Source organism: Dromiciops gliroides, chromosome 4 (genome assembly GCF_019393635.1).
Source record: "Dromiciops gliroides isolate mDroGli1 chromosome 4, mDroGli1.pri, whole genome shotgun sequence".
Lineage (NCBI taxonomy): Eukaryota > Metazoa > Chordata > Mammalia > Microbiotheria > Microbiotheriidae > Dromiciops > Dromiciops gliroides.
The window spans coordinates 113,612,067-113,624,959 of NC_057864.1; the positions used below are offsets into that span (position 1 = coordinate 113,612,067).

The following is a 12,893-nucleotide window of genomic DNA, read 5'->3' on the forward strand; positions in this document are numbered from 1 at the left end:
TCATATGTAATTTTCACTGAAGACTAGTCAGGAGAGGGTATCATACTATCATAGAATTTGAGAGCTGGAAGGGACCTCAGCCCATTCTACTTTTAGCTGATACTCAGAAAGTTAACATACACTCTATTTTGGCCACACTGGATGACTATTTACTGAATTCTTTCTCCTTCGCCCACCTTTATGCATTTGCACAGGCCAGCACAGCTAGAATACACTCCTGCCATAAAAATCACCACCTACTGTAATTCTGCTCTTCCTTTAAAGACCAAGTTGCCTTTTTCACTCAACTGGAATTGATCACTCCTTAAATATATTATAGTATTTTGTCTGGATTTCACTCTTATTACATTCTACTTATGGACTTTTTTTTATTCTCCCACTAGAATAAAGCTCCTTGAGGTAAAGGAATTCTGGCGGGTTTGTTTTTTCATCTGTGAATCTCCAGCACTCAGAACAATGCTCTGCACAAGATATACATTTAAACATTTGTTTAATTTGAATTTTTAGGCTGAATTTTTATACATTTTTTGAATTTTTTTTTGAATTTTGAATTTTTATACATTATATATAACCAACCTCCTTATCACAAGAAACAGAAGTCCAAAGAAGTTACATGATTTACTCAGATTCACACATCTATATACTGAGGCAACTTATAGTTGCCTCTATTTCTTCAACTGTAAACAGGGGATCATAACAGCACCTACCCCCAGGGTTGTTGTGAGTATTCAAATGAGCTAAAGATTGTAAAGTACTTAGCACAGCTCCACACGTGGTAGGTGCTCCATAAAGGTTATAAGTACTGCTTAGTACATTGTTCCTTCTAGCTGGTTACTTTATATTTATTTGCCTTCTCTCCTCAACTAAATAGACATTTCTGGACCACAGAGGCTTCTTGTATCCCCCATCGTGCAAAGCAATGTTAGGCACACAATCAGGGACTCCTGAATTACTGAAAGAACTGGTCACAGAATAAACAAATTTAGAACTGAAAGGGAACTTAGACCTGTGGTGTTAAACTCAAACAGAAACATCCCTGTTAACTTAGAAAACCGTAAATTAACATTGTCTATGTTGTATTGTGTTTTATTTATTTTATTAACCTTTCCAAATTACATTTTAATCTGGAGAGCCCCATTTGGGAGTTGCCTGTCAACACACTACACATGGGTGTTTGACACCTCTACTTTACAGATAATTTAGTCCAACCCTCTTTTTACAGATGAGGAATTCAAACCCCGGGAATTTTTTTTTTTTTTGGTGAGGCAACTGGGGTTAAGTGACTTGCCCAGGGTCACACAGCTAGTAAGTATCAAGTGTGTGAGGCCGGATTTGAACTCAGGTCCTCCTGACTCCAGGGCTGGTGCTCTATCCGCTTGGACACCTAGCTGCCCCTTAAATGCTGATAGATTTTTGTTGTTGTTGTTTGATTTTTTTTGCAGGGCAATAAGGGTCAAGTGACATGCCCAGGGTCACACAGCTAGTAAGTGTCAAGTGTCTGAGGCGGATTTGAACTCAGATCTTCCTGAATCCAGGGCTGGTGCTTTATCCACTGGGCCAGCTAGCTGCCCCCCCCCCCCAGGGAATTTTTAATAACTTGGCCAAAATCATACTGGTAGTAAATAACAGAGTCACAATTCAAACTCAGGTCTTCTGACTCTAATTCCAATTTCCACTGTACCAAGCTCCTGCTAGGGCTCCCAGAAGTTTGTAACAGCAATAATCCTAATTCTTTTTTAAAAAACACATCTATTGAGGGCAGCTAGTTGGGAGGAACACATCTATAACAAGTGACACTAAGGAATCTATCCTACTTTGGAAACGTCTTAGAAAGCAGTATTTCTAAAAGTAATTTATTCCACAATGCCAGTCAAAATCCCATCGCTGACACCTTCTGGCTTGTAGTGACTTAGCTTCTCAGTTTCTCCCATAATTCTCCTAGGAGAAATTTGGAAGCAAAACTAAGTGGGGCAGTAGATAGAGTGCTAGACTTACTTGAAGTCAGAGACCTGAATTCAAATCGCAACCTCAGACACAACCTGTGTGACCCTGGGCAAGTGGCATAATTTATAACTATTAGAAATTGCAAAGTAGATGCTGCTTTGTGTAATACTTATAGGACTTTAAGATATGCAAACTACTTTGCAAATATCTCATTTTATTCTTACAACCCCCTGGGCAGGTAGTTATTATCTCCATTTTACAGGTAAGGAAATGGAGGCTGACAGCAGCTACCGGGGGTCACACAAGCGTCTGAGGCCTCAATAGAACATGTGGAGTTCCCTACCTCGAAAGAACAGGAACACACACACACACACACACACACACACACACACACACGCACGCCCGCATGCACGCACGCCTTTATCCTATCACTAAAAGTTCTGAGCCAGAAAAACATTCAATAGATTTCATTTTAATGAGATAGCAGAGTGAGGAGTCACACTGAAAGCTTGTCATTTACATTGTTATCACTCCCTCCCAGGCAACCACAAATACCTGCCCTCCTCAGTTCGGCTCAAGTACCGATAATGGATACACGGGGCACTAGGTCAGCCCGGGCTGGGGGAGCGGGAGAGGCTGCCAAGGCAAAACAACAACGGCCCTGACCCCCAGGAGCTAAAGTTCTGGGGGTGCGGGGGAGGGGGGTTCCCATACGACTAAGACAAATAAATACGGAGTAATTTCACACACACACTCTCCCCTCCCCCTACCTCCCCCGGGGCTGACGAGAGAGGAAGCAGAGGAAGCGCCACAGGGTCGGAGGGATCGGGGGCGGGCCGGGGAGGAGGGGGATCCGGGAGGAAGGGAAGCGGCCTAAGAGAGACCAGACGGCCATCAGTACTTCGGTGTGCGTCCCGGGAGCCCGAGGCCTTCCCCCATTGCCCAGCCTCCGCGGATCTCTTTATTTACCTCGTCCAGGTCCCCCGCCTGCTTGGGCTTCCCCCTTTTTCCTGTTCCTCTTCCTCCTCCCCCTGCCCCGCCTCGGGCCGCCCCCGCCCCCGCCTCTTTCCAGCCACACTGACCGGCCTCTTCCCACCGCACAGCGGCTGTAGCCCCTCCTCACACAGCGCCACGCTTCCATCCTCCTCCTTCCGGAGGCTTGCTGCTTCTGGCGGCTCTCCCCAGCTCGGCCTCCGCAGCCGACTCAGCCCCATCACCCGCCGGTCGGGCTCGGGCCCGAACTTCAAAGCACGCCGGGAAGTGTAGTTGCGACTGGCATGAGAGCCGCCATCTTGTGACGTTACCTTCCCTTCCCAATCCTATTGCCCTTTTTAGAACACGTGCACAAAAACTGCCGGACGTGAGAAGTCTCAGTGGCCATGTCTGAAGCTGGCAAAGTGCCAAGGGTTCTGCTTTAAAGAGACAGAGCCGAGAATTTGTTGAAGGAATTGAGAACCGGGGGAAGGTCCATAAGTCCATCAAGAAGTCTGGAAATGGGGCTGCTAGGTGGCGCAGTGGATAGAGCACCGGCCCTGGAGTCAGGAGGACCTGAGTTCAAATTCGGCCTCAGACACTTAACACTTACTAGCTATGTGACCCTGGGCAAGTCACTTAACCCTAATTGCCTCACTTAAAAAAAAAAAAAAAGAAGTCCGGAAATGACAAAGACAGTCAGCCCCAGGCAATTCATTTGTCTGGGAAAGAGTGAACTGGGTGGGGAATCAGTTCTCAGTAAATTTTGTAGTTCTCACTTATTTGTAACCCTTCCCTTCTAGCAGTTATATAAAATCCTTCAGTTCTGACAAGTTTTTAAGAGGTGGTTAGGTGGGGCAGCTAGGTGGCGAAGTGGATAGAGCACTAACCCTGGAGTCAGGAGAACCTGAGTTCAAATTTGATTTCAGATACTTGACACTTACTAGCTATGTGATCCTGGGCAAGTCACTTAACTCCAATAGCCTCACCATTAAAAAAAAAAAAGAGGTGGCTAGGTGGTGCAGTGGATAGAATTGTTACGGACCTGGTTACCTCATTTGAATGACCCTGGGTACCCCATCAAAGACCCTTCTCCTTGAGAAACTAAACCAAAGGACAGACACACCTAAAGAGATAAGTAGCACTGGATTGTGACTGAGCTAGCTCCCGGACCACCCCCCTTCATTCCAGTCTCCCCCACCCTTGGGGAGATAAGATTAGGTATGGCTGCTGTCTTTGTGGTGTGAGGAAGATAGAGATGGCTTGAGAGAGCCATAGCCTCCCCTCACCCAACTCCCCCAGCCACCACCAGGTGGGGATGGTCTTCCCCCAATAAAGGAACTTTCCACAGTCAGATGATCACCCCCCATCAGTCCACTATAAAAGTATCTGCCTGTCTCCTACTCGAGGAGATAGGTATCTCAGAGTGCCATGCCTTCTCCCCATGAGAAGTCCAAGGATTTCTCTCGTTTTCCATTCCCTAGCCCCTAAACAAACTATTATTTTATTCTAATTGGACTTGTGTGCAAGAGGGTGTAATTCTTTTTTTGTGGGGGGGGCAAAGCAATGAGGATTAAGTGACTTGCCCAGGGCCACACAGCTAGTGTCAAGTATCTGAGGTCGAATTTGAATTCAGATCCTCCTGAATCCAGGACCTGTGCTTTATCCACTGCGCCACCTAGCTGCCCCAAGAGGGTGTAATTCTTTAAAGAGGGCTTCCTAAGAACCCCTATCTAAATCTCTACCCCAAACTGCCACTCTATTTCCCCCATAACAGAATGTTGCTCCTGAGTTCATAAACTTTCTAGCTACCCTAGATAAGTCTCTTAACCTCTGCTTCAGTTTCCTCAGCTGTAAAATCGGTTTAATAATAGCACCTACCTCTGGGGCAGCTAGGTGGCGCAGTGGATAAAGCACAGGCCCTGGATTCAGGAGTACCTGAGTTCAAATGCAGCCTTAGACACTTGACACTTGTCACTTACTAGCTGTGTGACCCTGAGCAAGTCACTTAACCCTCATTGCTCCACAAAAAATAAAAAATAATAATAATAGCACCTACCTCACTGGTTGTGAGAATCAAATGAGATAACATTAGTAAAGTGCATAATCAGTGCCCAGGCATTTTAATAACTAATTTTTTCCTGCCTTCAAAAAATAATTGATAAATGAGCGGTTAAATACAGAAATGCTAGCATTTATATAGTTTGCTTCTAAACTCTTTACATATGTATCTCATTTGGTCATCATAACAACCTCGTGAGGTGTTATTATTATTATTATTCACTTTTTACCCATGAGTAAACTGAGACTGAAAGCAGAAAAAGTGAGTTGGCCAAGGTCACACAACTATTAAATGTCTGATGCAGGATTCAAACTTGTCTTTCTATTAGTAGTCAATAAGACTTTACTAATGCCTTTTACGCACCAGGCATTGGGCTAAGCACTGGGAATACAAAGAAAGGCAAAAAGCCAGTCCCTGTTCTCAAGGAACTAGCTTAGGAGATGACATGTAAACAACTGTTTACAAACAAAATATGTTCAGAATAAATTGGAGATAATGAGCTGAGGAAAAGCACTAGCATTGAGGAGGATCAGGAAAAGCTTCTTGCAGAAGGATTTTAGCTGAGACTTGCAGGAAGGCGTGAAAGCCAGGGGGTAGAGATGAGGAGGGACAGAATTCCAGACATGGAGAACAGTCAGTGAAAATGACCAGGTTAGGGGGCAGCTAGGTGGCGCAGTGGATAAAGCATGGGTCCTGGATTCAGGAGGACCTGAGCTCAAATATGGCCTCAGACACTTAACACTTACTAGCTGTGTGACCCTGGGCAAGTCACTTAACCCCAATTGCCTCACCAAAAAAAAAAAAGAAAATGACCAGGTTAGGTGATAGAATACTTTATTCAAGAAACAAGGAGGCCAGTGTCATTGAATTGAGGAGTTTGCGGGAGTGAGTAAGGTGTAAGTAAGAGCACTGGAAAGATAGGAGGGAGCCAGGTTGGGAAGGACTTGAAATGCCAAAAATGGTTTTATATTTGATCCTGGAAGTGATAGGGAGCCACAAGTTTATTGAATAAATGGATAACGTGGTCAGACCTGTGCTTCAGAAAGATTAACAGCTGAATGGAGGATGGATTGGAGTAGGGAGAGGCTTGAGTCAGGGAGACCCATCAGCTGGCTATTTCAATAGTCCAGGTATAAGCTGATGAGGGCCCACATCAGGGTGATGGCAGTGTCAGAAGAGAGGAGGGGTCATATACGTAAGATGTTACAAAGTCAGAAAACAGCATTTGACAATCGATTGGCTATTGGAATATATTGGCTATTGGATATAGGTGCTGAGATGATAAGAGGATATGGGATGGGAGATTATGAAGAGTAAAGGACAGTTTCTTGGGTTTGAGCCTGGGCAGCTGGGAGGACGGCATTCCCTTTCAGGGAGTAAGGAAGGTTGGAAAAGGGATGGATTTGGAGCAAAAGCCAATGTCTTCAGTTTTGGACATGTTGAGCTTAAGATGCCCAATAGGCAAGAGGTTAGGATTGGGCAAGCAGATTTGAGAATTATATGCACAGAGATGATAATTGAATCCATAGGAGCCCAGGAGATCACCGAGTGAAATAGTATCAGCATAGAATTCAAATCCATCATTTTATCTACTGGTACCCCCATGAACTGAGGGGGGGGGGAAGCTATTTTGGTGAAAAGAAAAAGAGACTAGATTTGTAGGGGATGAGAAAGCCTGGTGCTAAAAAGGGGGGAGGGGGGGAAGATATTAGATACTTCATATATTTGCTTGCTGCTTTTGCAAATTATTTAGGACCTATTGAAGAAATTACTTCTTGGGAAGACATTTTTAGTGTAATAGAAGTGATGCATTTGAAATAAAAATGTTTTTCGTTGCTTGTCTTTTGCTTCATACTGCCCTATTTTCTAATTGTACCAGTTTAGAGACTGATTATATCTTATGGGCTGGTTGTATATAATATTGCTTTATTCACTAATTGTTTCAAAAGGCTGTCTTATCTACCCATCCAAACTATGAATTCTTTCCTGGCAAAGGCCCTATTTTTACATTAATTTCTTTCTTATTCTGTAGTGTTTACCTTTTTGACAGATTTCTGGTTCACAAAGAGCCTGAACTTTCACTTCAGTCCAATTCAATCTGATTCCATAAATATTTGTGAAATGGCTACTATATGACAGGCACTGTGCTTGGACTTGAAACACTAAGACAGAAATAAAACAATCCCTATTCTCAAGGAGCTGACCCATTATTGGGGGATACAACATGTATGTATCTAAGTAAATACAAAGTTATTTTTGAGGGAGTATAAAGAAGTGTGTGGGGAAAAAACAGTCCTTGGTGGTGGTGGTGGTGGAGGGGTGGCACATGAGATCAGGCTTGAGGGAGCTAAGGAATCCAAGAGGCAAGAATGAAAATGGGCAGCATTCCAAGTTTGGAATGCCTGTGCACAGATCCTGGGAGAAGAAATAGCATATTATGTCTAGGCAATAGCAAATCGTTCAGTTGGGTTTGAACATGGAGGATGTGAAGGGGAACGATGCTAAATCAGGCTCTAAAGATAGGTTGAAGTGGGGCAGCTAGATGGTGCAGTGGATAGAGCACCAGCCCTGGAGTCAGGAGGACCTGAGTTCAAATCTGGCCTCAGACACTTGACACTTACTAGCTGTGTGACCCTAGGCAAGTCACTTAACCCCAATTGCCTTACCAAAAAAACAGCAACAAAAAAAAGATAGGTTGAAGCCAGTTTGTGAAGGGCTTTAAATATCAAATAGAGAAATTGTATTTTGTCCTTAAGGCAATAAAGAACCACAGAAACTTTTCAAGCAGAAAAAAATGACAGGATGATTTCCATCAAATTTACCATCATTTAACTTCCACTAAAAACAAATCCCATTCCTCAATCTTGTGACAGCCAAAGAGAACAGGGACGTGGGTTCTTGTTAGATAATGGGGTGTTGATTTGGAATTCAAAATGGAAAAATACACAAAATTTTTAAAATAGCTAAAAATGGACAAATATTCATGCCTAAAAGATAAGAGTTTTAAGCAGCAGAAGACTAAGAACTAATGTGTTATAGCATAATGGTTCTCATTTATACTCTTAAAAATTATGGAGGACCCCAAAGAGCTTTTGCTCATATGGGTTACATATAATTGATATTTACCACAGTAGAACTAAAATATTTTAGTATTATTATGAAAATGATTTTTACTTCAAGTACCTCTTGAATGGGTCTTGGGTACTCACAGGAATCCCTGGGCCACACTTTGGGAACCACTGTTCTGGAGGAAAAGAGGACTGGATTTGAAGTCAAAAGAACTGGTTTCAAATTCTGGCCTTGCTGTTTAGTATCTGTGTGACCTCAGACAAAGTATTTTGTGTCGCTGGGCCTTAAAGGGAAGGAACTCTAAAGTCTCTTCTAGCTTGGAATGATTGAATCTGCTAACATCCAATAAAGTGCAAAACAATGAACCAACTTCACTTGTGCACAGTGTAGAAAGAGATGCTTTTCATACATTTGTCATTTCAGTCACATCCAGCATGTATGGATGGCATTGTGATGTATAAAAAGTTTGAGACATCATTTTCGGGTAATTATTTTATTAATTATGGCTAGTGAGTCATTAATAAACAATTGTCATTTGACCCTATTATAAACCAAAGACCTAGCTGCCCCAGGGAGATCTCTTTTTGCTGCATTTCCATTTGGGAGACAGATAACTCACTGACAATAAAATTTTGCAGTAAGAGCCTTCTTTTTCCCATTCCCCCAGGCCATATGGCCCACAAGAAACAAGTCTGGGTCCTTGTTTTTTGTTTTTTTTTTTGTTCTGACATTTGGTACTGCCTATGCCAGGAAGATAGTCCAGTAAAAGCTCCAAAAGCATTTAAATAGTTGAAAAGTAATGTCAAACTCAAATAGAAACAAGGGCCACTAAACCATACATCAGGACATTTCTGGTCAGCACACTGACTTCAAAAAACATGTCTTACATTTTCTGCTTTCTATTGTATTTTTATTTACTTTGTTGAATATTTCCCAATTCCATTTTCATCTGGTTTGGAGCACCCTGAGGGTTAGAGGGTATATTTGATACTTCTTCTTTGCTTTAGAAGATCCCTGGTTCTTTGCTGCCATGTGGGGAGGAGAGGGCAGAGTAAGTGATGGGACCAGAGTTCTCCCATTTCCTTGAAAAGGGGTTTAATTTTCTCTAAAAGACAAAAAAGTTGTCCCTCAGACTTGATTGGCCTTTGCTTCCCTCGATGCAGCTTCCTGGTCACCTAAAAGCATTAAAAAGTTCCACCCATGTAGAGTCCAGGCCCCTCTGACTGGGTGGCTTTCTAAAGATCACTCAGCCACTATGCCCTGCCCTGCTGAGCAGAGGAGTTTCTATATGGAAGCAAAGGAGCCATGTCCAGAGAAGCTAAGGATCAGCGTATTGTAGTGGCCTATCCTTGCTATGTTAGGGCAAAGTAAAAGCCTTTTGCTGACAGTTCAGTGACTTATGAGTGCCTAATTTTGTCTCACTATCAAATGTGAACTTACAGGGGATTGAGGTTAGGCCTGCAGCTAACAAGTTCCCTTCCTATGGTTACATGAATACATGAGGAAGCAGGTTTTTAGATCAGTGGGGTATAGAGCTATTTTCAAATTAAGAGTCTCCACTCAAGGAAGCCATTTGCCAAGCCCTTACTATTATGAGAGACCATGATATGCTGGGCATCATCGGTACACCAGGCCTTGGAGAAGACAGGACAAGGGAAGTCACAAACTGAAGGCCTGCGCTGACAATATAGGTGAGGAAACAGAAGCAATGAGGAAAAGGAGACCAAATACAAAGAAGTGCAAAATAATATGGTACAAACTTCATACATAGAGGGTGCTAGGCAGAAATGTCAGGCATATATGAAGACAAGAATATGTCACCAGAGGTGGGTAGCTATAAGTATAATTCCAAAAAGCTCAGAGTTGAGCAAATGCCCAGTATTCCAATTTTACACCATGAATATAAAATTCATTTCTCCCATTCTCAATTTGTTAGCAAAAACCATATATTTTGTAAAGCATTTCCAAAATGACCCATACAGCTTTTCATGTTAGCAATAATTTCGGTTAACATGACAAAATGAAAATTATTTCTGTTCTTTCTACTAAAACAGAACCTTGGAAGATAATAGATTATGCTGGCTATGTGAAAACCTACATAAATCAGATTTAAGCTGAAGTCTCTCTCAGATTCCACACATGCATGCTACCCTCTTTAGTTTCTCCACATCACACTGTACTTCCAAATTCTGGAATCAGTGCCCTCAGAAACAAACAAGTCTCTGAACAAAAATATCTGAGGTTGTCATGGCGACATTAGTTCTTTCCTTGCAGAACCTTTTTGACTGCCACAGGAATTTTCCAGCCACAAACTCTTATCTTTCGTGTAGTTGAATCTATTTTTATAAATAATAGCCTACATTTCTGTAGTGCTTTAAGGATTAGAAAGACTTCCTCACAACAATCCTGTTTAGTAGAATTGTATGTATTATAACCCCATTTTACAGATGAGGAAATTGAAGCTTAAAAAGGTTGAGATACTTGTCCAAGGTCAGACAGAGAGTAAGTATTCGAGCTGGGATCTGAACCCCGGTTTCTTGACTTCAGATTTAGTGCTCTTTTGATTTGATAAGTAAGGATGGTATTAGAGTTTGGCATTTGGAATGGATGGAAATGAAGTATTTTCATCATAAGTAAGATAGATTCCATTGAAAGGAAGAAATTATATTTCGCTGAAAGTAGAAAAAAACACTAGATTGGAAGAGCTAGATTCCTGACTTCCTGTATGATTGAGGGCCAATCATAATGTCCCTGTTTGTTTCCTCCTCTATAATATCTAACAGTTGAAATAGATCAGGGCTTCTTCATCTTTTTTTGTGTAGTGAGGTCCTTTGGCAACCTGCGAAAGACTATGGCTTCCTCAGACAGATATTTTTCAATGCATGTAATAAAATACATAGCATTATAAAGGAAAAATTATGTTGGCATAAAGATAAATTTTTTTTCCATCTAAGTTCATAATCCCCCTAAAATTCATCATCTTTAGACTCTTAGGTGATGAATCCCCAAAATAGATGCTCTCAAAGGTCTCCTCCAGCTCTAAATTATGTGAAACCTATTAGTTTTTAGTGGGAATAAGGTGTACCCAGGCACTGTCCTACTAGTCATTCTTCCACTCAAATAATGGAAGGTTTTCCTGTCCTTGCTGTGATGGTTAAGGAATCAGTTGTCAAAATCAATTAGGATATGGGGCAGCTAGGTGGCACAGTAGATAGAGCACCCACCCAGGATTCAGGAGGACCTGAGTTCAAATCTGGCCTCAGACACTTGATACTTATTAGTTGTGTGACCCTGGGCAAGTCACTTAACCCTCACTGCCCTGCCCTCCCCCCCAAAAAAAAAAATCAATTGGGATATAATGATGTATAGCTGAAGGGGAGTTATGGAAGAAATAAGAAACATAATCTCTGGCCTCAAAATGCTTACAATCCAACAAGGGAAGTAGCCCCCGCCCCCCCCCCCCCCCAATACCTTTCCTGGTATTGCTAAATCAGGATCCTTGAATCTGAAGGATTAGGATTGTCATTTAAAAGCCTTACTATTTAAATGGTAGATGGTTCTCTATAAGAGCCTTTGGATCGCCACCAAGGGGTGAGATGTGATAGGATCATTTGTTTTCCTGGGGTTCTACTTGATTCTCCCATGGTTCTTTCCCTATGTGATGTTTAAAATCTAATGTGTGGGGGGCGGCTAGGTGGCGCAGTGGATAAAGCACTGGCCCGGGATTCAGGAGTACTTGAGTTCAAATCCGACCTCAGACACTTGATACTTACTAGCTGTGTGACCCTGGGCAAGTCACTTAACCCCCATTGCCCCGCCAAAAAAAAAAAATCTAATGTGTGGTTGCCTTGTTTCTACCCCCAGTATGGGGGGAGAACTAGATAAAGTTTACTTATAAGCTAGAAACATCAGCACCAGTTTTTGGCATTAAGCATTTATTAAAGAGTAAAGAGAGAACATGTGGAATACAGAAAGTACAGAAAAAAAAACCTATCTCCCTTAGGGTTCAGACTGGCCTCCTCCTTTCCTTTCTGCCCCCAACCTAAGGTTTTAGAACCAAAAAGACCAGAGCCAAGAAGCCAGCCTCACTTCCTACTTCCTGTCCCCCACCCCTGGAAGGGGGGGTCCTTCAAGCTGATTGGTTGAGGGTGGTCTCGTGTTGAAGTCGGAGTCCACAGCCTCTAAGTACAACACCCCACTTAGGGCTGGCCAGCTGTGGTCTTGATTTAATCAACCTTAAGTAGGTTCTCAGTCAGTCTCTCAGTCAGTCTCACCCAATTTAATCAATTCCAAATCAATCTTCAGGTGGGGCCCTTGGGTGACTGCTAAATCCTATTATTTTCTCACACCTAAGAAACAAGGAATCTGTCCCTAAGGCTTGATTGGGGGGCTAAGGCTCAAGTTACAACTCCTTTGAAATAATGGTGTTTTCTGGCACTATTGACATAACTTCCTGGTTACTTAAGGGTATAAAAAAAGCCCACTTATGTGGAGTAGACACTTTAGACTTGAGTATATTCTATGTTGTGGCTAAGTAAACCTATTTTTGTTAATTGTTGAATGGCCTGCAAGTTCATTTCAGTATCAAATCTAAACTACCAGAGGGCTGGCCTGAGTTAGACCCAGCCTATTATACCCTCACAATCTTATATAAACTTCAGCAATGTTCTTTTATCCTTTATTTTTCTAGACTGAAGGGCTTTCATCTATTTAGTTTGAAAAGAACAAAATTAATATTACTTTGAGTTTTTTTTACTATTGTATTATTGTACAATGTAATTGAATTTATGCTATATTGATTTTTATAATTGAGTCTATATCTGCCTAAAGCCACATTTCTATGTCC

The 12,893-nt window shown here is 42.1% G+C and overlaps 1 protein-coding gene across 6 annotated transcripts in view; it reads right to left on the reverse strand.

Annotated features, from left to right (window-relative positions):
- Positions 1-3,225, reverse strand: part of ANGEL2 (angel homolog 2) — a 29,199-nt gene extending 25,974 nt beyond the window's left edge. For 3 of the 6 annotated variants that reach the window (XM_044004425.1, XM_044004424.1, XM_044004423.1), the window contains exon 1: positions 3,027-3,225. In XM_044004425.1, coding sequence (XP_043860360.1) covers positions 3,027-3,085 — 59 coding nt within the window. In that variant the 5' untranslated portion in view covers positions 3,086-3,225. Of the gene's footprint in view, positions 1-2,913; positions 2,976-3,026 lie in introns of those variants that run through there. The other 3 variants (XM_044004426.1, XM_044004428.1, XM_044004427.1) reach the window with 3 other exon arrangements.
- Positions 3,226-12,893: the final 9,668 nt, after the last annotated feature.